The sequence below is a fragment of the Acartia tonsa genome, chromosome 3 (assembly GCF_053477335.1).
Source record: "Acartia tonsa isolate MP-2025a chromosome 3, ASM5347733v1, whole genome shotgun sequence".
In the NCBI taxonomy this organism is placed as follows: Eukaryota; Metazoa; Arthropoda; class Copepoda; order Calanoida; family Acartiidae; genus Acartia; species Acartia tonsa.
In genome coordinates, this window is record NC_137262.1 from 2,549,553 (window position 1) to 2,576,947 (window position 27,395).

A 27,395-nucleotide genomic window follows, 5' to 3' on the forward strand; every position below is an offset into this window, starting at 1 on the left:
TTATTTCATGTCTATGTTGCGTTCAAGTCTCTACCTAAAACCAATACTATATTTTTTAAAATAAAGTGATTTCTCTTGGGAGGGTGGTGGTACCCTCCCACAAAATAGTTATAAACCTTCCTGGGACCTATGAAAAGCTACCCTGTTAGGGAGAACCTGATCGGCTCAGCAGTTAGCAAGATCCTTAGGTACAGACAGACAGACAAACATCCTGTTACTTTATTATAAGGATGATTGAGATAGAAAGATAGACCTTTAGATTGTTTTATGGCTCTTGAAAGCAATGAATTGTATCGATATTTCTCTTGAAATAAAGTGCTTACCTCTACTACTGGTTCAAACTTAACTTACCAACTTTCAATATTAACTATAATATATAATTTTTTTTAAAAATCCTATTATATACCTACAGTAGTAAGGTTTTGATTACTGTAGCTTCACAGGACGATTTAGGCCTTTTAATGCTTTTCCCTACCACTTGAAATACAGATTCTCTAGATGCTAGATATCTCGCTAACGGCTAAAGGGGGGGGGGGGGGGGAAATGTGGTGACTCGTCTCACGACATACCAGCAATTTTATTTTGGATGCTTCTCCCTTAGTTTTAGAGATAATTGGATGAAATCTTTTGGGCTGGGTCACTAATTACCCCAACTAGTGGTATCTTTAAAAAAACGGCGGCGGGACCGCCGCTCCCGCCGTCCGCCGCCGTTTTCCGCCGCCACCAAAAAAATTTTTTTATTGCATTTCTCGCCGAATTAGGCAATTTGGAATCATTTGAGACCATGTTATTTTTTTAAAAAAATTTTCCCCTTACAAGCAACCCTGCGGGGGGACTTAAGGTATATCTTAAATACAGTAGCTATTCCTTTAGTTTTAGAGATAATTGGATGAAATCTTTTTGATTGTGTCACTAATTACCCCAAGTTTTGGTATCTTTCAAAAAAAACGGCAGCAGCACCGCCGCTCCCGCCGTCCGCCGCCGCCACGAAAAAATTTTTTTTATTGCATTTCTCGCCGAATTAGGCAATTTTGAATCATATGAGACCATGTTATTTTTTCAAATTTTTTGGGGGCGATGGCGGAAAACGGCGGCGGCGGATGGCGGGAGCAAGGTTGCTTGTAAGGGGAAATTTTTGAAAAAAATAACTTGGTCTCATATTATTCCAAATTGCCTAATTCGGCGAGAAATGAAATAAAAAATTTTTTTTTGTGGCGGCGGAAAACGGCGGCGGACGGCGGTCCTGCCGCCATTTTTTATTCAAATATTTTTTTACTGACCTACCTAAAAAGATTTTGTTTCAATATCTTTAAAAGCACAGGAGTAGCACTGAATTTAAGATATACCTTGATAAACGAGAATTTAAAAAAAAATGACTCCCTCCGCAGGGTTGCTTGTAAGGGGAAAAATTTTTGAAAAAAATAACATGGTCTCAAATGATTCCAAATTGCCTAATTCGGCAAGAAATGCAATAAAAAAAATTTTTTGGTGGCGGCGGAAAACGGCGGCGGACGGCGGGAGCGGCGGTCCCGCCGCCGTTTTCTTAATTCAAATATTTTAAACTTACCAACCTAAAAAGATTTTGTTTCAATATCTTCAAAATCACAGGAAAAAAATACCAAAATTCAAATATTTTTTTACTGACCTACCTAAAAAGATTTTGTTTCAATATCTTTAAAAGCACAGGAGTAGCACTGAATTTAAGATATACCTTGATAAACGAGAATTTAAAAAAAAAATGACTCCCTCCGCAGGGTTGCTTGTAAGGGGAAAAATTTTTGAAAAAAATAACATGGTCTCAAATGATTCCAAATTCCCTAATTCGGCGAGAAATGCAATAAAAAATTTTTTTTGGTGGCGGCGGAAAACGGCGGCGGACGGCGGGAGCGGCGGTCCCGCCGCCGTTTTTTTTTAAAGATACCACTAGTTGGGGTAATTAGTGACCCAGCCCAAAAGATTTCATCCAATTATCTCTAAAACTAAGGGAGTAGCATCCAAAATAAAATTGCTGGTATGTCGTGTGACGAGTCACCACATTTCCCCCCCCCCCCCCTTTATTTTGGCACAATTTTCGGGAAGTTTAATATTGGTCCAGGGAAGGTTTTAGGCTGTTTGGAGATCCGAGAAAATATTACTTAAAATGTAAATAAAATAGCTTAAAACCATACCGGTACCAATGTGAAGCTTTCCTAACAAAGGAGTACCAAATCAGTTTAGTGGTTGGTGGGGAGAGATGGGGATCTTTGCCTTCAAAGAGGGGGGGTTGAAAGATAAAACTTACGACGCTAATTTTAGCCTGACAATTAAGAATCTGAATCCGCTATTAAAAAACGGATTCCGGATTCCAAAATTGGCCAAATATTGGGCGGATTCCGGATTCGGATTGCCAACCCTAATAAAAAGAGAGAGATAAACTGGAACGGTTAAAAATAAAATAGGATTTAAAAAGTTAAATAGTTTGGACAAGGGGGGGGGGAAGTTCTGACACATTTGCGTAAACCTGGTGTATAGGCTTTATCTTTGGACTGAGAGGATAGGTTGTTAGGGATAAAATCATTCTTATATGATAAATTTCCCCCAGATTTAAGCTTTTTTGGATAGGCCTCCAGGTTCCGGAGCTCCAGGCCTCCAGGTGGTCTCTGTACAGGTAAAAATTAAAAATAAGATTTTTTTTTTGAAGAGTTAGAGGTTAACTTATAAAACAAAATATGCTTCTTTTTGATTGTTATTCACATATTTGAAGAAAAAACATACATATTTTGTCTCATAAGCTGACATCTAACTCTTAAAAAAAAATTTTTTTTTTTCATTTTTACCTGTAGAGAGACCACCTGGAGGCCTGGAGCTCCGGAACCTGGAGGCCTATCCAAAAAATCTTAAATCTGGGGGAAATTTACCATATAAGAATGATTTTATCCCTAATAACCGATCCTCTCAGTCTAAAGATGAAGCCTATACACCAGGTTTACGCAAATGTGTCAGAACTTCCCCCCCCCCTTATTTAGTTCACGATGATAAGCGCAATAATACATAGTGTTATCTGCTATTTAATACCAGGGGATGGGAGATACATCACATAAAGAAAAAAACTATTTTGCTTTGTTAAACAAGTCAATTTCTGATATTGTTTAGGTACTTCATTAAAGACAGTTTCCTTAAAAGGCTAAGAAAGTTATAAATGAAGGGGGGTGGGGGCTCTACATTTTGACTAAGACAACAATTCTTTCTTTAGAAGAACTATCCCCACCCGATAACACTATGTTATAATGTTTATTCTAAGATGATAACAGTTTTTACAAGCTAACACACACACACACACACACACACACACACACTCACAAATACACTTATACATCAATTGTTAGTAGCGAAGCTACTCTTTAAATTGTATCTATAAATGTAAGTTCGTCTTATTATAAATAAACGTTGTATTAAGGTGGAAGGGGACATTGAACTGTAAATTATACTGGTACCCAAAGTTTTATAAACCATTTATTGGCATAAAACGTTGGTTATTTGAATTAGATTATGATGGTTGGTTCAATTATTTAAGTGTCCAACCCAAACGTTACCTACAGCTTATAGTTTTAATCTACAGAAGGGATAATTTTGCCTATTATCATTGGGGATAAACATGATTCATGAATTTACCCTCCATGTCTTATCCCTTTAGATCCCTTAGTCTATATGATATTGCTACGCCACATATGGACATAATTCTCCTTGTTAAACGACAACTACATAATTTGTCCTTCCTAAGATAAGAGAAAACGCACACAAGCATAATAAGCAAGGCCTTCTTACATTGCATTGCAAAAAGAGAAATATGCAAAAAAAAAAGTATAGAGAATGTTTTAGAACCCGTAAATTCGATCAGAGCAACTTTAAAAAATAGATATACCTTAATTAATCTAAAAATATACATCATTAGTATCTTTCTGAAGATTGCGAAAGCATGAAACTTTAAGTTAAAGATAAATAAAATTAAAGTAAAAAAACTTGTTTTACTATAAAATATCAAATGCTAAATATGAAAATATTGCCTCCATATTAAAAAAATCTAATCACAGACAAAAATGCAACATTTGAAGGAAAATAAAAAAATCTCTCTTTTCTTTCCCTACCTTTTTCCCTTTCTCTTCTGCACAAATAAATGCATTTTAAGTTTCCTCTCTCTCTCTTTTCTTTCTGAATATTGTCTCTTTTCTATCTTTTTCTCTCTCTCTCTCTCTTTTTATTGTATTAGTAATATGATTGTTCATCAAATCTAGGGAGGGAGGGGACATTGGGACTGTAAATTAAAATAGTACCCAAAGTTTTATAACAACATTATCCCATTCATTGGCTCAAAAACTTTGGGTACTTTAATCGATTTTTTATTTGTTGATTTTAAACTAGCATAACCCCTAATATTATCTACAGAAGAATAATAGCCTGAAACCTGTTGTTGACAAATATATTTGGCACTTTTTGAGATCTTTAATATATAATAGAATTCAAATACTTTAACGTTTTTATAAGCGTAAAACAAGTTTTTTTCCTAAATTTTTTGTTCCAACTTCTTAGTAAAGTGGTTAGGTATATCCTGACTTTTTGTTTTACATAGAAATTAAGAAACAGATAAAACTTGACCCTTCAATACAGCGTTTTGGAGCCGGAGCCGCTATATTTTGCTGGAGCCGGAGCCGTAATTTTCGTTAAAAACCGGCTCCAGGTAAGCTAAAAACAGAGATTTGTTTATCAATTTTAATTTGGTTACCTACTCTGTTGTGTCGTGTGCAAACGCCACTTTTACGTTTTTCAAGTCCATTTTTATCAAAAATTGAACTATTAAAACCTTTAAAAGTCAAAAATAGACTTGGCAAAAAAATATGTTTGAGTTTTTCTAGATTTTAGGTCGGAGCCGGAGCTGTCGTTTTCACAGGCGGCTCCGCGGAGCCAGAGCCGCACCAAAATCAAACGGCTCCGCAACGCTGCTTCAAGATATAAATACTAAATAATACACCCCGATTTGTAAAAAGCACATACTGAAATTGTTATCACTACAGAAAAGTTATACCTAATATTTATGAAATAATAAGTCTTAAAGCAAAATAGTTTTTATTTGGGTTTTATTATTTATATCACTGATTTCTTTTTCAATAGTCATAAAAGGTATCTTAAGTATAGGACAATTGATATACAATCCCAATAATTATCAACAAGAAATAACCGTTTTGCAATTTGACATTATTGGTTGATAAGTTTAAACACTACTAAGTAGTTCTGAACTAAACAATCAAAATCCAATATCAGTTTACCAACGGCTTTGAATAAGATAACGCGGTTATAAAACTTTGGGTACTAGTATAATTTACCATTCAATGTACCTTCCCTCTTTGGATTGTAGAGCAGATTTGCTACTAAAGCACAATCATTAAATAAAGGTAAATAAAACTGGAAAATGAATCAAATTCAAACGTCTAAAACGGCCAGTGAAAAATAACACCAAAGTTGGAATAATGAAAAATACATAAAATTGAAGAATTTAATGGCCACAGCTTTCAATATGAATAACCTAGATTAGACCAACCAATAAACATTTAATTAATGTAAATTAAAATATCAAGAAATATCATAAAGGAATCTTACGGGATAAGACAATAGACGATAAAGGGAAAAGTAGGTCGCGGGTAAAATCCGTAAAAGTGTGTGTTTTAAGGCTTAAAATAGTAGTAGAACGATAATATTCACTAAATATGTGTATTTCTTATTGAAAAGAACAAAGACAAAAATTCTTTTAAAAAGTAAACTTATCGTTCTATTATTGTTTTTAACTTGAAACACACAACCTTTACGAAATTTACCCACAACCTACCTTTCCATTGATTTACATCCCAAAAGCTGATAAACAAAATTACCCTTCTGTAGTTAGAAATTAGTTTAAACACTGTGATTTGAACCAGCTAATCAAGAATAAGTTAAAGTATCTTAAAACTTTAAGCAACAAATAAGATGTGTTAAAAACTTTAGAGGACCAGTATAAGTTAAAGTTCCAAGTCTATTACGTTGAAGTCTAAGTATACTCTATTGGTTGAAATCTAAGTGCAAATGAAATGAGAATTCTCACGACAATATTGTCATAAATCTTTTCAAGCCTCTCTATTAAACAACATAACCCTATACACAAGAATCGTTGTATCCATAAGTATCATATAAAGTAGTAAGATTTCTTTGTCTGTTGCTTAAGATCTCGCCTACTGCCTTACAGATATGTTTCCTCTTTACAGTGAAGCTTACGTCCTGGGAAGGTTTTGAATTGTCTTAGGGAAGAGTATCTCTATCCCCCTAAGATAAAACGATTCTGGAAATCGTTTTTACATTTCATTTAAAAATTCAACTGGAAAGAGGTGATCGACTAATCCCCCCCCCCCTCTTACATAAAGTGTACCTTGATGCCTCTAGGGGAATATGCGCATATAAATATAAGGAATAATTTTTTCAAGGGTAATTTTGCTCATAAGAAGCCCGTAAGAAAATTATTTTATAAATTTAAATATTAATACCTATATATTTGATAATAATAAGTACAGAATATTATATTTATATTGATATTTAGCATTTAAATATCAACAGAATAACTACTGTATACTGTAAAAGGTCAAATAATATAAATTAACAAAAAAGTATTCGCAAAGTGGTATTTCCATGAATTTACAAAGTATTTCACCATTTAAGTTACTTAAGAGTGTTCCCAAAAACGGTCCATCAAATCCTGTAAAAGGTAGGTATAATATGACTACAAATATAATAAAAAAAATCCACCAATGATTTCACTATTGAGCATAAAAATGGAGCACAGCATAATTTTTCTACAATTGGAAAATCCAGCCCAGATTAAAATATCACCGATTCCAATGTAAAAAGCACTGAAATATAAACACATATAATGGGAAATAACGCGGCTATGCTAGTAGAGTTAATCTTAGTAGATTGACCAAATGATTTTCGGAAAATAAATTCACGAGTTGCTAGGCAATTACTAACAGACAAATAAAAACAACTACTACACTTGTATTTGCAATGACCGTCTGACACGTTTAGGTGGAAACGAGATTTGCTCAGTTCCTAGGTATTCAAAATATTTACAAAAAATACATCCATAGCAGTCGGACTGCTTTTAAGCAGCTTTTTATATTTTTTAACTTATTTTAACGCATCTTTAGTGTTTACAGCTACATATTATGCAACACATTTGTGCGAAAAGAAAATTATGGGCAGTCTATTTTTAACTCTATGATATCAGAATCACCTAATTTTTGTTTATTTATGAATTGAAACACATAAATACCTTGCTCAAAGGAATACTTGTTTAGAACATTTAAATCTAACATTTAAGATTTCTATGTGCATTTATAAATAAACCCTTAAAATTATTAAGTAGTTTTATTAGAAAAAAACTTAGGGAAATAGCGACCAAAAAAGAACTCTTGTCTACAAGTTAGACAGTCTATAAGGAGAATATAGTTATTTTTTACAGACAGAAAAAGTAGTAGAAAACTGATTTTATTCATCTGCAATATCTTTAAATTGCAGCTTTGACTAACCATACCCTTAAAAAATAAAGTACTTTTAAAATAACGGAAAATTTCAAAACTTTACTAAAAGGTTTAAGAAAGGATTCGTGATTTTTCTAGTCTTAATAATTTTTGGATCAAACCTTTAATACACAAATTGACAATTAAAACGACATAAAATAATTCTAACCCAATAAAAATATAAAAAAAAAGATTTTTTTGCAAATCAGCTGATATTATAATAACCTGTTTTAAACAAATAAAACTAGCTTAGTAAGATATTAGGTATTACTTTAATTGCTTAGGTTAAAGAAATACTTTTTACTGATAACACAACACTTTTATACTATTACATAAATAAGTTCTAAAAAGTTAATTCAATAGCTGGGTAAAGTTTGATTTTATTTAAAGTAAATTAAGTGTAAGAAGCGTATTTAAATTTTTACTAGCAGCTTCTAGAAGCTCTGTGTTCGGAGGAAAATAGCATAGAACCCATCTTAAGACCTAATTATAAATTATTAAAAAATCATTAAACCTTTCCTTTGACCTATTTAAAGTTTCCCTATAATCAAATCTTTGATTCAGTAGTTCTAGAAATCTTGAGGTACAGACCAAAAAAAACTTCTACTTTATATCATAAGATAATTAAGTTATTGTTTAAAGATTTAGAATAGTTATGTCGACCTAAAAGTTACAATTAAAAAAATATTAAAGTTGTAGATCCTTTTATTTTTCAAAATTACGGTCTACTTTTCAACCACTGAAGGGGTAATTATGTCCATCACCATTGCAGATGTACATCACTTTATTTCCCATTGTCTTATCCCTAAAGATCCCAACCAAACATGGATACGAACTTGTTACAACTTACCCCATGAATGATGTATAAGAAGTTATTTGCCGTCGACAAAACTTTCATCACCAAGCCTCAAAAAAACAACTTTCTTGAAAAACACAAAAATAATCACTTATAAATGAAGCTTGCCCCCAAAGCTTAACCAAAAAGCAGTAGGTAGGTAGGAGTGAGAAACAGGGGGGCCGTGTTACATTATTTTTAATATGTCACTGAAAATTATCAATTTTTAATTATTAAAATCACTTTGGTAAATTTAATCAGGTCGACAATAAAAAAAAAGTCAGTTTATAAGAATCAACTATTATAGAGAAGGGGGCGTGGGTAGGTGGAGGGGGGTGTATTTAGGGGCGTGGGTAGGCACAGGGAAAGAGAGAGGGGAAGGGGGCAGTGTGTACACTCTTCACCAATTTTCAGAGATTTTTCACATTTCCCCGCATTTTTTATTTTATTATTCTCCTTCTCAACTACAGCAAAAAAATATGTCACTTGTTGGCGTTTACCATGCAGTTGTCAATATTATGTCACTGTCTCATTAACGTTTAACATGGTTTAGTTTTTTTTGAACAAAAAAACACTGCACAGGTTTGGTGGTAAAAATAAATGAAAAAGTTAAAATGGCTCCAAAATTTGTTCTCGTCTTGCACCGCAGACGACTGTGTTATATGTACTGAGCCCAATTGCTGTGGGGGCGGCCCGGCACGGAATTCTGCAGGGGTAGGGAGAGAGGTATTGGGCTATTAAAAAGGGGTATGGGGGGGGGAGACAAGACAAGTTGCAAGCAGTGGGGGATGCATGGAGAGATGTGGCCCGGCACGGAACGATAAAATGGAGTGGCCAACTTTGGCGTAATTGTTTCCACTCGTATTGTCCCCAATGTTCGGTATGGGGAAAATCACTGAAAGAATGTAATTGGAGTCCCTGTTTATCCCAGTAATGGGTTATTGTATGAAGCAAGGAAGGAAAATTTTAGTGACGCGTAGCTCGAATTATTTCAGAATTGCAAATATGAAGATTTTTTCACATTCACATAAATCTTTATCAATCAAAACAATTAAATTAGTAACTACTGCTGCTCCATAACAAAATATATTTCAAAGAGAAAAATCTCTATTATCAATCGCATCTGTAATAGAAAACAACATAAATAAGAATTATAATAAAATAAACAAATTGTTAAAATATACCATAAAAAATAAAATCAAAGCAACTTTATACATCTTTACTTTATCAAAACCAAATAAAAAAAGGAGAGGCAGTCAAACCTTGTATCATTAAACTGTTCTTAATAGATTATCATATAAAGTAGTTTATTAGTTTGTTTCACTAATAATAAAACCTATAGAGTTCTTCTTTTTAGAAAAGGCTACATAGGTCTGGATTCATTTCATTTTACATGAAATATTTGACAGAATATCACTTCACATAAAGGTACATTTGATATAAAAACACTTTACATAAAAGTTCATTTGCTAAGCAAAAGGACACTAGCTGGAATTTGGTTCCAAAAACAGCCTGGTTGATGGATGGATTCAAATTGTGTCCACAAATGGGAACATTGGTGGTCAACGAAGCGCCTCTGTGCTTTGTCACAAACATATTACTTTGGCTTACCAACTCAAAATAAGCAGGAGCTTGTGAACTCTGATAGGTTGCTGGATAGTTCAATCCACCCTGGGTCACCAGTGTGTTTGTTGATCATCCTTTCAATAAGTCAAAAATCCTCTTGTTGAACAATTTGACCATCATAGTTTCTGGAACATAGCTTAGGGCTAAATATTTGGGGACTTTGTTAAACTCCAAGTCTCTGTTGTAGAAAACTTTATCCCAAAATCTCTTTTGTGTGACTTCATGCCAGATGCCATGGAGTACTTGCAGCCCATCATGTTAGCATTGGAAAAGACCTGCTCTATAGCATTGACAACCGCATTTAGGAAGTTGCACATAGTAAACAAATTTAACATCTTAAAAATTGCATCAATTTGATAAAGCTTTATTATTTTAAAAAAGAAAATTATTTTCTTTGTATCAATGTAATGAAATAATTGCTTGAAAATCTTCCTAGAAAAATTTTCAAATCTTCCAATTTTAATGATAAAATCTTCCAATTCTAATGATAAAAATCATTACTCTCAAACTTTTTGTAACAAATGGTAATCCTTTTATGAAATGGCAGAAGTGGGGCTGAAACAAGCTGTTTTTACTATATCAAACAAGGAAAAGAGAATCCTAGAGGACAAAAATCGCTACCAGTACATGAAAATAAAATCTAATGCCAAAGGAGATACTACTTACTGGGTCTGCCATCAACAGAAGGCTCAAATATGTATTGTACAGCCACTGCAATGACAATAACCAAGAATGAAGTAGACTATTTAAAAAGTGTTAATGTAAGCTGTAGATTGTAGCTGGAACCTACACAGATCCCAACCTGGGAAGGAAAGACAGGGCTCAGGCAAGGCTGGCCGAGATAAAGGCAGCCATGGCCAATTACAAGCGCGCCTTCATCACTGAATACATGTTTGGACTGAAGAGCTGGGGGGACATGTAAGATGCCAGTTTAGCGCATTAAAATTATTTGTATGTATTCTATGTGCTTCTATTACTAAGTACATAAATTGATTATGTTTTACTTTATTAATAAATTTGATGTTTAAATTACAATATATATTTGTTGATCTTTTGTAGAGTTTGTCTTTTATTGAGTTGGTCTTTTGTAAAGTTGGTCTTTAGAAGTAACGCCCAGTCATACTGTTATCTAGATAGGCCACAATAATTTACACAATAAAATAAAATTTAATGTATCGTGTATTATTATTTAGTAGCATACATATTTGCTGTATCATGTTATGGGCATCTGTCCTGAAGTAAAATTAACAAATGCTGTTAAGCAATAAAATATGTTTTATTTTAAAAATATCAGCTTTATTTGTACTCAATCTAGTTCTGGTCTAGAAGATGATAGATTCAAGTATGAATTGAGGGTTTATAGTGCAGATAAAAAAATACCATTCATTAGCCAAGTCTTATAATTCTTCATCTCTGTACCAAATTTCAATGATAAAGATAAATCAGCCTTCCTCTTTGATATTTGCATGCTCCTGCCATGAGTAAAGATTGTGCTTGAATTCCTTGTAAGCATATGTATTCAATGGGAATTATCAAAAACATCCATAAAAATTTTGGGAAGTGCTGATATAAAGATTAACATTTTTACAGTCTAAATTGCCATAGTTGCTGGTTTCTGTATTGAAAGGTAATTACATCAAAAGCTGAATACGATTTAGGAAGCTATGTGGAACTTCCATTAAGCTACAAACAATACTCTACTACCTATTACCATTGCATTGTAGAGATCACAAGAGGTAAAAATGTTTGCTGCATCGAGATGCTGCAGTAGGTGGTACTGGGGAGCAGGGCCGGCGTAGATCCCAAGACAAGAAGAATTAAGAATTGTCAAAAACTATGATGTTATTGCTATGGAAGATTACATCAGCTATGTTGCATTCTACCAGTAAAACACATTATTTTTGACACAACCCAATCTGTCCCGATTTTGTATTACTTTTGATGTATCACTGATAAGAGATGTCGCAGTAGGACGTTTGTCACATTAGGATGTTTGTCACATATTCAGGTTTAGGATGTTTGTTGCATTAGGACATATGTCGTAGTAGGAGGTTTGTCAGTGTACCTTTTTTCTAGGGAAGATTTCTCTTGGGAGGGTTGTAGTACCCTCCCCCAAATTAACCTTCCCAGGACCTATATAAAGGAGAACCATATCAATTCAGCAGTTATTGAGATCCTTCGGTATAAACATACAGATAGACATCCTGATACTTTATGATAAGGATTGTTGTCCTTTGCTGGAAACCAAAATTTTAATTTTTTTATGGGTAAAACTAGTTTTGAGATGTTACTAAAGAGAAGTGGGTGAGAAGGGGATAAATAAAGATGGTGTTTTAGGGGTAATTTTTACATTTTTGTCAGAATTGGTCTCATGTCCATGATCAATTTCAGATTTAACCATTTGTGATATCATTAAAGCATTTGACTGATAAACCCAATTTTTATTATTATTAGAATTTAGTTTATTTTTATTTTTACTATTTGAACTAAAATTTGGTATAAATCATATTATTAATTACATCAAACGATTACGCCTTGTTAGCATTTTGACTTTATAAGAAAGTAAGATAAATGTGTAAATTATTCTATCTAAGGGATGAATCTGTGACTTTTAGTCGCCACCTTGAAGGGGGATAGTTAGCCCACCAATAGATAGATACCAATTAGAAATAGATGGATATTTAGCACTGATCAGCCGTGCCGCGCCAAACTTCCTTATCTAGTAACAATTTTTCGCCTTCCCGGCCCGGAAAAAAATTTGTTAAAGGTTGAATTGTGTCTGTCGGAGCGTGTGTGTCTGTTCGTCACAGTGAAACACTTGACACAGTTTTGTAAAGATATTTCTTATTTTTACAACGTTATCTACGTATGTAAAAAAGAAATTCCTTCATGAAAATCTTCAAAATTCTGGAAAATTGAAAAGAAAAAATCTTTGCTGTTGAATTCGTTCATAAATATTCATTTTTTAAAAACATTAGATAATGTTTTTTTTGTAAATTTATTTTTCAGAGAATGTAAAAAGACGTCTTGACGAAAACAATGCATGTCCGTAGAAAACTATTTAAAATATAATTGCAATGATTATTTTAGCAATAAAAAAAAACTTTAAAAAACTGTGTCAACGCCGGGCCGGTACTGAGGGAAAAGAGAGGGGGAAATAAATTTTGTTGAGAAGACGTGAGATAGGATGGAGACACGGGGGGTTCCCATCCTTATTAGGCCAAAATCTGGGCGGGTAGCGATGCTATTATGAGTGCCGGGGTGTAATCACATTTCCCACTTCCCCAACATAGCTTCAATACCTTCCCACCTCTCTTTATAGGGCTACTTTATAGCTTCCCTTATATTGCCTTGGAGTACCCTTTTCAGCATTGCCTTTATTGTTATCCCCCTTTCCCCCCATAAACAATGTTTCCCCAATTTAGTGCTCTTAAATTAAAACAAAGAAATAATTAAAACAACAGATAGATATTATAAAATGTTTTTCTTTTTAAATAATTAAAACAAAATCTACGATTTTTTTCTGAACAAAATTTTTCCTTTTTTATGGTGTATCAACAGTTTTTTGTGCTGTTTTAATAATTCTGTTGAAATGAGAGCACACCCTACCCACGTCCCCTATAAGGCTGAGAATTAGGAGGTTTAAACAATAGACAGACATACACAGATATAAAATATTTTACTTGAGGTATATTCAACTTAACTGAGAGGTTTCGAGATTTTTATGTAAATATTACATATTTAGTATGTAAGAAGTATTTCTCTCTGTTGATTGTAAAACTATTCTACTAAATAGATGGGGGGGGGGGGGGGGGGTTGGAAAGAAAAATGACGCACAATTTTAGATCCGTTTAGGTTTGAGCTCTATTCTAATAAGAATGACAACATCCAAAAAAAACGAAGCTTTATAAATCAGAAAGTAGGACAAACGAATATTAATAAATATAGAGTAGCTTTGCATTTAATATAAAAGTTGCATAGAAATAAAAAAATTATCACAAAATCAATTTTAAATTTAAGATTTGATTATAGAGATGGTTTGCTTTATAACAATATATACCTGAAGGTCCAAGGAATCAATATTTCTATAAATAAAGTAAATAGGAAAATATAGTCATAAAAAATGTTTTTTTTTCCGAAAGATAAAATTAATCATGTCTCAATTGGACATAAAACTCTCTGAAAGATTAAATAGTTGCTATGCTTTCTTAATTGTACCTAACATAAACAGGAATAATCTTGGCAAGTTTAAGTTCGATGGACAATTCTAACGTGCAAGACTCAATGGCTCTGCTGGAAGCTATGAAGAGTGTATTTTTGACTCTTTTAGCACAATTAACTTCCTAATTGAGAAAGCAAATTAAATAGTAAACAAATACATAAACAATAACAAATTTATTGTAAATTAAAAAAATATAAATTCACAGCAAAAAAAATAAACAAGCTATTTCACTTGTTCACTTGACTCTTGTTTAGATTGAAGTTCAATTTTATATCAACTGGCGGCGCTAGTGTTGTCTAGCCACAGTGTACCAATCAACACAGAATGTAGTTCCATTTATCACCGCTTGATGGCGCCAGTCTCATTATTTCTTTTTCCTGCTCCAGTAGTTTTTGGGCAGTTTACCTAGCTTGAGATCCTTGACTGACCGTCTAACCACCTCTTTTCTTTCCTTGAGATGACGCGCTGCCGCCTCCTCGCGTTTCTTTACAATCCTAAAATAATTAATAGTTATTTCTCGTATTTATTCGAATCCGGTAGTTAGGAACCGGTTCTCATCCATACGAAAAAACTATGTCTAGCATCGTATTATAAACGGCGTTCTACGAATATAAAAATGTACAATCATAAGATTAAAACCAGTTTTTTTTAGCCCGTGCCTTTGGCATCTCGGGGCTAAAAAACTGGTTTTAATCTTATAATTGTACATTCTATATCCGCGGAAAGCCGTTTATAATAAGATGCGAGAAATAACTATTAATAATCAAATAAAATGCAACTATAAAAACTGGAGCTAACCCTCAAAGTGCCTAGTCCTACACAAAAACCTTTCCCTAATTTTAAGATAAATGGACAATAAGGGTAGAGGGGTAGTTTTTCGTGTTTCTTATTTTACTCTAGTATAGGTTAGATTAAGTAATATTGAGTTGATTACAGAGTAGCCCTCTGCAGGGTTAGGGCACTTAAGAATAGGCCCCGCAGGAGTTTTGTGGATTAAAATTATTGGTAGAAAAGCCAACTAATAAGATATTTATAAACTTTAATTCCCTATTTAAAAAAAATACCCTTTGAAATGTATTAGATATATATGATATAGTATTTTAAACATTCCAGTAGGGACCGGTTTAACAAAACTGGTAGTTATTTTAAGATTTTTATCTCAATAAACGTGTAAAATTGTCTGTAATACGATACTTGAAATGGCTTTCCGGTATAGCTGAGAACCGGTTCTAATCCAGCGGATATTAATCGGGTTCGAAGCCGTGCTGAAAATGTAAAATATACTTACGCTGGTTTCTCAAGCTGGAATGTAGCTGTGTGTCCCGCCTCGGTTGCGGTGCTCTGACAAAAAAAAGAAATTAATTTTACAGTTAAAATAGATGTATAAAACTAGATTGCCAGTCAGACAACCATCCGTCCTCCTGATTAAAAACTGTGGGCAGGGGAACAGATCTATAGTATAGATATTGTATATACAGACAACTATCTCCCTTCCTTCTTCGTCTGCTTTTAAATTATTTTCCGCTACTTGGTTGTGTTAATATAAGCGACACCATTGGTTGATTTTCAATGACCCAATAGAAAGGTTGCACAAGACAGTTGCGATGGGGAGAAATAGTTATTTAACCCTTTCTCCCTCTAGTATTTTACTCTAATGGCGGGAGTGGGGGGCCAAATCCTTCTTTCTCAGAAATCAAGACATAAATCAACGGACAATAAATTCATATGCAATTTATCATGCCGGATATCCGGCCAAGACAGTATCTGGCCCAACCTTATTATATGTATGAAATTTTGACAATTTTGAATTTGGAAGATTACTTGCTACACCTTCATATGTTATAATTGAGACTGCCCTCATTTTTTTTTTGTAAATTTCAAGTTTATACCTATCGACACACTAGAATTGAAATTTTGTAAAAATCTTTAAAATTGAGATCACACAAAAGCTTTAAAAAAAGGTCCTATTGCAGATTTTAAAAACTTTGCACTGCTTGTGTGGTCGCAATTTTTGCATTACAGAAGAAATATTTTGCATGGGTCATTTTTTGCATAAATTAACAATATTTTGGCTGGGGGCCAAAATTTTAACAAAATTTTTCCAGGGCGGGACGATTTAATCCCCACGGATGATAAACAAAAATACTCAATATGCAAAGGGGTAGTTTTACGAAATGCATTTGAACTTAATTTAGTGAACCGCATATTTTTTCTTAGTTAATGGGGAAAACTACATTAAAATAGCATATATTTGAAATGAATTCAATTTTCTACCGCGTAGTTATTATAATATCAAGACCTGAAAATTTTCTTTTTGTGATATATGCAATTTAAAAAGACGATTTTCAAGTCTTGATATTTTAAAAACTACGTGGTAGAAAATTGAAATTTTTTCAAATATATGCCATATAAATGTAGTTTAACCATTTAACCAGGATAAAATATGCGGTTCACTAAATTAAGTTCAAATGCATTTCGTGAAACTACCCCTTTTATATTAGTTTGAAGAAGTTTGTGCACTATTAGTTCTAAGGCAAACTTAGGATAATTTGGTTATAAAACTTTGGGTACCAGTTTCATTCGTGATCCAATGTTCCATCCCCCCCATTTCTTCTTTACCGGCCCCTTGGAATATCTTTTTTTTGTTAGGAAGGGGGATAAATTTACCTTGTGAACGATCTCCTCAGTCTCCAGCCTGGACTCCAAGCTCAGCTTGCTTCGCTTCTTGGCCTGCTTAGACTCCAAACCATCCTACAACACAGAACAACCATTACCAACAGACCGACGTACATTACATGCTGGATGATCATTGGTACAGGGATTCTTCACAAAAAAAAATCAGCTATCTGTCTTAAATAACAGCCGAGAAAATAATATTCATTCCGAGAAATAACGGACAAACAAAGTAAATTATATACTAGCTTCGCTTCAAACAATGACAAAATATCAGACAAACGGACATCATTTAAAGTGTCAGGATTTTAAGAGTAAAAATTGTATTAATAAAATCGGCCTAAACACTGCTTAAATACGGACTTTGTTATAGACTATGTTTTACTTATGAAATAACATTATGCATATTCTTTCTAGGAATCATCATTTAACAAACCAATAATAGAATAATCAAATCTTATAATGTTAAAAAAACAAGTTTTTGATTACCTTAAGCTCCTCTACTTTGAACTGTTGCATCTTCTTGCCACTCTTGCCAGTCTTCATCATTTGTTTGAGTTCATACCGTTTCTTCATCCACTTTATCATCTTCATTTCTTCCTCAATCTCTGCCTTGCTTCTCTGGTCCTTTACAACCTTCTGAAAGTTCATTTATGTGTATTCTAGTATATTTAACTAGGGATACAAAGGGACAGGACTATGGCCGATAAATTTATGCACATAACCAATGATTGTACACAAAAATATCCCTTCTTTAGATTACAATAAGTGGTCAGGACGTTTGAACACTCAACTTAATAAACCAACCCTTCAAAATTAACTAAAAAGTCCCCAAAGTTGTTTAGCCAACAAATAAGACTTTTGCAGGAGGAAGAAAAAAATAAATTTTGTGCAGGATGCTCCTAGGCTCCACATCCTCAGTGAAAGCCATGTCCTGACTCCTCATCCTCAGTGAGAGCCATATCCTCATCCTCACTCTTTCTACCCTTGTGTATCTTACCTTTTTATATTCGCTAGGCACCTCATCCTCAGTGAGAGCCATGTCCTCATCCTCACTCCTTATATCCTTGTGTATCTTACCTTTTCATCGTCACAAGGCTCCTCATCCTCAGTGAGAGCCATATCCTCATCCTCACTGTTTCTATCCTTGTGTATCTTGCCTTTTTATCTTCACTAGGCTCCTCATCCTCAGTGAGAGCCATGTCCTCATCCTCACTGTTTCTAACCTTGTGTATCTTGCCTTTTTATCTTCACTAGGCTCCTCATCCTCAGTGGGAGCCATATCCTCATCCTCACTCTTTCTATCCTGGTGTATCTTACCTATTCATCTTCACTAGGCTCCTCATCCTCAGTGAGAGCCATGATATCCTCATCCTCACTGCTTCTATCCTCGTGTATCTTACCTTTTCATCTTCACTAGGCTCCTCATCCTCAGTGAGAGCCATATCCTCATCCTCACTCTTTCTATCCTTGTGTATCTTGCCTGTTTATCTTCACTAGGCTCCTCATCCTCAGTGATAGCCATATCCTCATACTCACTGTTTCTATCCTCGTGTATTTACCTTTTTATCTTCACTAGGCTCCTAATCCTCAGTGAGAGCCATATCCTCATCCTCACTCTTTCTATCCTTGTGTATCTTACCTTTTCATCTTCACTAGGCTCCTCATACTCAGTTAGAGCCATATCCTCATCCTCACTCTTTCTATCCTTGTGTATCTTACCTTTTCATCTTCACTAGGCTCCTCATCCTCAGTGAGAGCCATATCCTCATCCTCACTGTTTCTATCCTCGTGTATCTTACCTTTTTATATTCACTAAGCTCCTCATCCTGAGTGCCATTTCTTCATCCTCACTCTTTCTATTCTTGTGTATCTTACCTTTGTATCTTTACTAGGCTCCTCATCCTCAGTGAGAGCCATGTCCTCATCCTCACTCTTTCTATCCTTGTGTATCTTACCTTTTTATCTTTTTTATCTTCAATAGGCTCCTCATCCTCATCCTCAGTGAGAGCCATGTCCTCATCCTCACTCTTTCTAGCCTCAACATCAGATTCTTCAGACTCTTCAGACTCTTCAGACTCCTCCTGTTGATTTTATTTTCACATATTTGTGTTCTGCTACAGTTTTTAGGGTATAATGATTCTGGTTGCTTTTTGTACAAAGGACTGTTTAGGATTCTAAAAATCCTCCCCCCTTTATTTAAAATAAATTAAAAATAAGGGGGTGAGTTTTTCATATGTATAAACACTGCTAGGCCTATAATAGCAGTGCAATAACCCTGCTAATCCCAGGAGAAACCACCTCAGAAAAAAATACTCCTGAATTATTTCTTTCTTTCAAAACTAAAATTTAAAGTACAGGGTCGACCTAACCCTCCCCCCTCCCTTTCATCAAGAATCCTCTAGGGGCTTAGCCGCTAGTCAAAATATAAAATATGTATCCCTGTTCTTTTTGTAATTCTTCCTCCATTTTCTTCTGCTTCTTTAGATCCATTTTTGACACAACAGGATTCATTAACCTATACGCCTCCTCAGTTTCATCAACCTTAAACATAGATAGTTAGATAGATAGAGATAGCAAGGGAGATAGATAGTAGTTAGACAGTCCATCAAAATCAGCTAAAATTACTAAATATCTTGTAACCCCCCCTACCCCACAAAAAAATTACCATGGCCGCAGCGCTAGGCCTCCTAGCCATATAATCTAACCTAACATAACCTAAATGTAACAAGGATGACAACATCCATATAAGCGAAGCACTGAAACGGTAGAACAAACGGACATTAACACTTGTATAGTGTCTGATTGAATAATCAGAATATAGAAGTATAAGAGTCGAAGCAAAATTGTAAGTAAATTTGTTGAAAAACTGCTCGATACGGGATAATGTTTATGGACATACTTACATTTTTAGGACTTGATTATAGAGTTGCTTCGCTTATAATATTGTTCTTTGTTGTTCCATGAATCAATATACCAAAAATCAGATCAAACGGATAATTAGATCACATAAAAATTTGTTGTTAAAAAAGTAGAAAAATCAACATGTTTAATGTGGACGTACGGACATTCAGGTAATGATTGTAGAGTTGCTACGCTTTCTAAATAGTACCTAACTACTAAAGGAATCATCATGCAAAGTTTGAAATCACTAGGACAATTCTAACATGCCTAAATTAACGAATAAAAGCTATCTATCTCGGACGGACGGACGGACCGACCCTAATTATAGAAAAGCTTCGCTTTTAAAAATAACATAGAAGATAAATAGTTAAGTAATGAAAGCAAGGGAGATAGATAGTCATTTATTGATAGCAAGAAAGATAGATAGTAATAGTGATGGAAAGGTAGATAAGAGAGAGCAAGGGAGATATACATTGTTATATAGCTATAGTTAGACATATAGTTAGATAGACTTAGCAAGCAAGATAGATAATTAGATAGATATAGCAAGAAAGATAGATAGTATACCTATGACATTAACAATCAAATCTAAATTCAATACGGCCCCAAAGTTTTTAAGCCAACGATTGAAACTGTTTTTAAAACTTTTGGTACCATTATAATTTACAGCTTATTTTTACCTGGAACTCCTTTTCAGTGAAGAGCTTGCTGAACCTCTCATCCTTGAGGATAGTGTTGCTGCGCTCCTGCTTTGCTGCCTGCTTCTTGTTGACCCGCTTCTTCTTGCTGTCCACCTCCTCAGACTTGTCCGTGACTGTCTTCAGCTTCATGAACAGGTCCTTGTTCACGCTGGGCAGACCGTCATCCTTCTGCATCTAGAGAAGATAATTATCTGATTAAAACCCTTTAAATTGTGCGATCTTTGTCTGGAAATCCTTTTGTCAATTAATCATGGCAATGAGTTGCTTTCCCCCAACTTTTAATAATGATATTTTATTTGACACTAGCGGTTTCGCCCCTAGCCTCTAGGGGCTTTTTTCCTCAAGAGGTTTGATCAAACCAATTTTTCGTATTTTAGAATTATAATAAAAAAGAAAAAAAAATTTTTTTGAGGGGGAGTAATTTTTATTTATATTTTTTTTTTTTTGGGGGGGGGGATAGTCGACCCCACTATTTTAATTTTAGTTTTAAAAAGAAAAAAAATCTTTTTTTTTTTTTTTTTGGGGGGGGGGGTTCATTTTTGGGGGGGTTGGGGGTGTCCCACCTCCGAGAAAATAATTATAAACCTTCCCGGGACCTATGAGAAGCTACCCTGTAAAGGAGAACCCGATCGGTTCAGCGGTTAGCGAGATCCTTCGCTACAAACAAACAGACAGACATTGTTCTTCTTTGTATTATAGATAACAGTAGTAGGTCCAATTTTCTTAATGTCTTTGGTTATGAGGGGGTTTAGGTCAATGCTTTGCAATCTCAGGACTCTTGGGGCATAGCCGCTAGCTTTATACAAAAGAAACCCAGTTAGAAATTAACAGATTTATTTCGACATAATTAAAAATCTGACCTCAATTCTGCTATTTTTTCAAAAGAAAAATTCAAGTAAGCTTTTCACTAAAAAGAGACCTTAAAATGTCCTTATTTAAAAAATAAAGCTCTTCTATAATTAGGTTGTGACCGTTCGTTATGCTCTGATTGTTAGTTAAGTTATGTTAGAATCCTCCTATCGAATTCAAACCTTGTTTGAAGATTCTCTGTACACGAGAGGCACTTTTTGAAAGAGTTCCAACTCAATTATTTAGATGTTTTATGTCCAATTTTTAAATGATTGAATCCCAAAACCTTTATAAATAGTAGGTATATAATATTTTGAAATAGAGATTCATAGAACAATAAGGAACATACATCGAAGAAAAGCTTCTCTATAATAAAAATACTGGGTCATTTAGTGAGCTTTGCTTTCATGGATGTTATCATCCTTGTTTCAAAAGAAGCCACGTATGTATTTTTTCAACTACGTAGCTTATTAAACATTTATACAGATACAAAATAATCCGTTTCTTCATAAACTTAAAAATATTTTGTTTTCTTTATTTTCAAAGGGGTAGTTGCACGAAATGCATTTGAACTTAATTTAGTGAACCGCATATATTTTCCTAGTTAATGAGTTAAACTACATTTATGTGGAATATATTTGAAAGAATTTTTACCACGCAGTTTTTAAAATATCAAGACTTGAAAATCGTCTTTTTAAATTGCATATATCACAAAAGAACGATTCTCAAATCTTGATATTTTAAAAACTACGTCGTAGAAAATTGAAATTCTTTCAAATATATGCCATACAAATGTAGTTTAACCAATTAACTAGGAAAATATATGCGGTTCACTGAATTAAGTTCTAATGCATTTGGTGCAACTACCTCTTTATTTTTTTTATTGAGAAAATAAAATTTCTTATTCTTAACATATTTTATGTTCAGTAGAAATCAATATTATAAAAAATATAATAGCGGCTAAATAGAAGTCAGATAGCGGCCTGGCTGCTAATGTTATCCTATAGACAAGCATACTCTATAATTAGAGGCATCTATGCTAATAAAATCGAACCCCTATCTTTGGCCCTGTGAGGCTACCCTGTACCCAATATAACCTAACCTAGAGTTAACACTAACACTGGCCTTGTGAGGCTACCCTGTACCCAATATAACCTAACCTAACCTAGAGTTAACACTAACCCTGGCCCTGTGAGGCTACCCTGTACCCAATATAACCTAATTAACCTAGAGTTAACACTAACCCTGGCCTTGTGAGGCTACCCTGTACCCAATATAACCTTAACTAGCCTAGAGTTAACACTAACACTGGCCTTGTGAGGCTACCCTATACCCAATATAACCTAACCTAACCTAACCTAACCTAACCTAACCTAGAGTAAACACTAACACTGGCCCTGTGAGGCTACCCTGTACCCAATATAACCTAACCTAACCTAGAGTTAACACTAACCCTGGCCCTGTGAGGCTACCCTGTACCCAATATAACCTAACCTAGCCTAGAGTTAACACTAACACTGGCCTTGTGAGGCTACCCTGTACCCAATATAACCTAACCTAACCTAGAGTTAACACTAACCCTGGCCTTGTGAGGCTACCCTGTACCCAATATAACCTAACCTAACCTAGAGTTAACACTAACACTGGCCTTGTGAGGCTACCCTGTACCCAATATAACCTAACCTAGAGTTAACACTAACCCTGGCCCTGTGAGGCTACCCTGTACCCAATATAACCTAACCTAACCTAGAGTTAACACTAACACTGGCCCTGTGAGGCTACCCTGTACCCAATATAACCTAACCTAACCTAGAGTTAACACTAACCCTGGCCCTGTGAGGCTACCCTGTACCCAATAAAACCTAACCTAACCTAGAGTTAACACTAACATTGGCCCTGTGAGGCTACCCTGTACCCAATATAACCTAACCTAACCTATATTAACACTAACCCTGGCCCTGTGAGGCTACCCTGTACCCAATATAACCTAACCTAACCTAGAGTTTACACCAACACACAAGCTCTAACGCCACTCCTTATTTTCAAATTATTCTAGAAAATGGGGAATGATCAAAAGATACTTAAGGGGAATCATCACTAAAAATATTATACCTTAACTCTCTTCTCTCGCAGTTTATCCATTTGATCTCTAATATAATTTTGTTGCATAGTTTCAGCTCTGCTTGGTGCCAGGGCTGATGCTGCTTTCCTAAAATATTATGTACACTCTATATATTATATCTCTAGTAGTTCCAGTTCTGCTTGGTGCCAGGGCTGATGCTGCTCTCCTAGAATATTATGCACACTCTATATATTATAGCTCTAATAGTTTCAATTCTGCTTGGTGCCAGGGCTGATACTGCTCTCCTAGAATATTATGTACACTCTATATATTATATCTCTAATAGTTTCAGTTCTGCAAGGTGCCAGGGCTGATACTGCTCTCCTAGAATATTATGTAAACTCTATATATTATATCTCTAATAGTTTCAGTTCTGCTAGGTGCCAGGGCTGATAGATACTGCTCTCCTAGAATAATATGTACACTCTATATATCATATCTCTAATAGTTTCAGTTCTGCTAGGTGCCAGGGCTGATGCTGCTCTCCTAGAATATTATGTACACTCTATATATTATATCTCTAATAGTTTCAGTTCTGCTAGGTGCCAGGGCTGACGCTGCTTTAATAGAATATTATGTACACTCTATATATTATATCTCTAATAGTTTCAGTTCTGCTAGGTGCCAGTGCTGATACTATTTTCCTAGAATATTATGTACACTCTATATATTATATCTCTAATAGTTTCAGTTCTGCTTGGTGCCAGGGCTGATGCTGCTTTCCTAGAATATTATGTACACTCTATATATTATATCTCTAATAGTTTCAGTTCTGCTAGGTGCCAGGGCTGACGCTGCTTTAATAGAATATTATGTACACTCTATATATTATATCTCTAATAGTTTCAGTTCTGCTAGGTGCCAGTGCTGATACTGCTTTCCTAGAATATTATGTACACTCTATATATTATATCTCTAATAGTTTCAGTTCTGCTTGGTGCCAGGGCTGATGCTGCTTTCCTAGAATATTATGTACACTCTATATATTATATCTCTAATAGTTTCAGTTCTGCTTGGTGCCAGGGCTGATGCTGCTTTCCTAGAATATTATGTACACTCTATATATTATATCTCTAATAGTTTCAGTTCTGCTAGGTGCCAGTGCTGATACTGCTTTCCTAGAATATTATGTACACTCTATATATTATATCTCTAATAGTTTCAGTTCTGCTAGGTGCCAGTGCTGATACTGCTTTCCTAGAATATTATGTACACTCTATATATTATATCTCTAATAGTTTCAGTTCTGCTAGGTGCCAGGGCTGATGCTGCTTTCCTAGAATAATATGTACACTCTATATATTATATCTCTAATAGTTTCAGTTCTGCTAGGTGCCAGGGCTGATGCTGCTCTCCTAGAATATTATGTACACTCTATATATTATATCTCTAATAGTTTCAGTTCTGCCAGGTGCCAGGGCTGACACTGCTCTCCTAGAATGTTAATATACACTCTATGAGTATATATAATATTTCTCTAATGCCATCACGCTAAATTTAAAGCACTGTCGGTTAGCTATTTAGCATAGATCTAAAGCGAAACGACAATGGCCGATAAATTGATATAAAAACGTTATAATAAAACTTTGGGGAATAGTGTAGTAAAAAGCCCAATGTACATTAGTGCAGTTCATGGTAAAAGGTTCCATGGCTCTATATCTACAAAAATCTATGTACTTTAAAGGCTGCTAGCGGCCAAACGGCTGAACCAATATATTATGTTAATACAAAATATCAACCATCATAAGAAGGCCTACAAATTTTCATTAATACCCATTACTCAATAATACACAGTCAACATAAATGTGAGAAAAAAATTATTTTAAGCATGTTTTCTTCAGTCAAGCATTCCCTGTAGTAAGGCTGTACATCATTTGATCTTGGCTATTGCAGATTATTTGTTGGCCTTTTCATGCAGCTCATAATGATGTGAGGGAATAATATGTACGGTCAGCTGTTTGGCAGCTAGTAGTCTTTAATGTTTTTCGAGATAATCGTTCCCAAGAATATTATAAATCCTTGAAGACTAACCTGTAAAATCTGACATCCATATAGTAACCATGCATGTGAGCTCTCATCATTCGGGTTCCAATTAAATGGTCCAATCCTTAAATAACATATAAAAGTTTAGTTTATTCCTTTTTAAAAATATCAGTAAATGGTCCAGTCCTTTAAAAATACAAATAACAGTAAATTAATGGTCTAATCCTAAAATAAAAACTATGCATAATCATATGAGCTCTCATCAAATATGAGCCCAAACCTTAAATATACAAATAAAAGTTAAGAAATTACATCCTTAAACAATAGCTATGCATAATTTTCTCATCATTTAGGTTCTCAATTAAATAGTCTAATCCTTAAATATACAAATAAGAATAACAATTAAGTTTAATCCTTAAATAATAACTATGCCTATTTCATCTCAAATAACAATAGAGCTTAATCCTTAAATTAAACTGTACATATGTTCTAATCACTCCAAATAGATGGTAAAATCGTGTCCACAGCTCATCTATCTGTCCATTTATCTACCTTTTTATAAATATATTTGTATCTTATCTGTATATCCATCTATTATACCTAATTTTTCCAACTCTTCCAGCGTGACAAACTTGTAATCATCATACGCAGCAATGTGTCTGTCTCTCTGTCTATCAATATGTCTGTCTATCTATCTATCTATCCATCTATTATACCTAATTGTTCCAACTCCTCCAGTGTGACAAACTTGTAATCATCATACACGGCAGCGTGTCTGTCTGTCTGTCTATCAATATGTCTATCTATCCATCTATTATACCTAATTGTTCCAACTCCTCCAGTGTGACAAACTTGTAATCATCATACACGGCAGCGTGTCTGTCTGTCTGTCTATCAATATGTCTATCTATCCATCTATTATACCTAATTGTTCCAACTCCTCCAGTGTGACAAACTTGTAATCATCATACGCAGCAGCGTGTCTGTCTGTCTATCTATCCATCTATTATACCTAGTTGTTTCAACTCCTACAGTATAACAAATGGAAAAGTAGGTTGCGGGTAAAATCCGTAAAGGTTGTGTGTTTTAAGTTAAAAACAATAGTAAAACGATTAAAAGTTTGTCTATAGTTCCTTTTAATAAGAAATACACATATTAAGTGAATATTATCGTTCTACTACTATTTTTAAGCCTTAAAACACACACCTTTACGGATTTTACCCGCAACCTACTTTTCCCTTTGTTAACATCATACGCAGCAGCGTGTCTGTCTGTCTGTCTATCAATATGTCTATCTATCTATCTATCTAACCATCTATTATACCTAATTGTTCCAACTCCTCCAGTGTGACAAACTTGTAATCATCATACACGGCAGCGTGTCTGTCTGTCTGTCTATCAATATGTCTATCTATCTGTCTGTCTATCCATCTATTATACCTAATTTTTCCAACTCCTCCTGCGTGACAAACTTGTAATCATCATAGACGGCTGCGGCAGTATCCTCCTCCAACTCCTCTGTAAGACCATCAAGGAAGGAAGCAAACTTTGGTGCGGGGCCCAGGGTTGGAATATAATATGCCTGAAGCAATAATTAATTTCCAGTATGGCTTACAAACCAAGTATTATCCGCTTTGTTAATAAGTGTCATAATCAAAATTAAGATTATTTTTACTGAATCCTTATACTAAAGTAACAGGATGTCTGTGTGTTTGTTTGTACCGAAGAATCTCGCTAACCGCTGAACCGATCGGGTTCTCCTTAACAGGGTAGCTTCTCATAGGTCCCGGGAAGGTTTATAACTATTTTGGGGGAGGGTACCACCACCCTCCCAAGAGAAATAATAATAAATCGAAATTTTTATTTTAAGAAAATAGACTCCTACGTAACATTGCGAGGAATT

The 27,395-nt window shown here is 34.5% G+C and overlaps 2 protein-coding genes across 18 annotated transcripts in view; both read right to left on the reverse strand.

Moving 5' to 3' along the window:
- LOC145313047 (uncharacterized) overlaps nucleotides 1-9,076 on the reverse strand; it is a 154,599-nt gene extending 145,523 nt beyond the window's left edge. For all 17 annotated transcript variants that reach the window (XM_080152302.1, XM_080152293.1, XM_080152289.1 and 14 more), the window contains exon 1: nucleotides 8,428-9,076. The gene's annotated coding sequence lies outside the window, so the exon portion shown is untranslated. The remainder of the gene's footprint in view (nucleotides 1-8,427) is intronic.
- A 5,342-nt stretch (nucleotides 9,077-14,418) lies between these two features.
- Nucleotides 14,419-27,395, reverse strand: part of l(2)34Fd (nucleolar protein 10 lethal (2) 34Fd) — a 28,779-nt gene continuing 15,802 nt past the window's right edge. The window contains exons 11-20 of the mRNA XM_080152304.1: nucleotides 26,933-27,074; nucleotides 25,541-25,616; nucleotides 23,500-23,596; nucleotides 20,518-20,712; nucleotides 19,375-19,477; nucleotides 18,892-19,016; nucleotides 17,423-17,572; nucleotides 16,928-17,011; nucleotides 15,549-15,601; nucleotides 14,419-14,754 (exon numbers count right to left, since the gene is read on the reverse strand). Coding sequence (XP_080008430.1) covers nucleotides 14,625-14,754; nucleotides 15,549-15,601; nucleotides 16,928-17,011; nucleotides 17,423-17,572; nucleotides 18,892-19,016; nucleotides 19,375-19,477; nucleotides 20,518-20,712; nucleotides 23,500-23,596; nucleotides 25,541-25,616; nucleotides 26,933-27,074 — 1,155 coding nt within the window. The 3' untranslated portion in view covers nucleotides 14,419-14,624. The remainder of the gene's footprint in view (nucleotides 14,755-15,548; nucleotides 15,602-16,927; nucleotides 17,012-17,422; nucleotides 17,573-18,891; nucleotides 19,017-19,374; nucleotides 19,478-20,517; nucleotides 20,713-23,499; nucleotides 23,597-25,540; nucleotides 25,617-26,932; nucleotides 27,075-27,395) is intronic.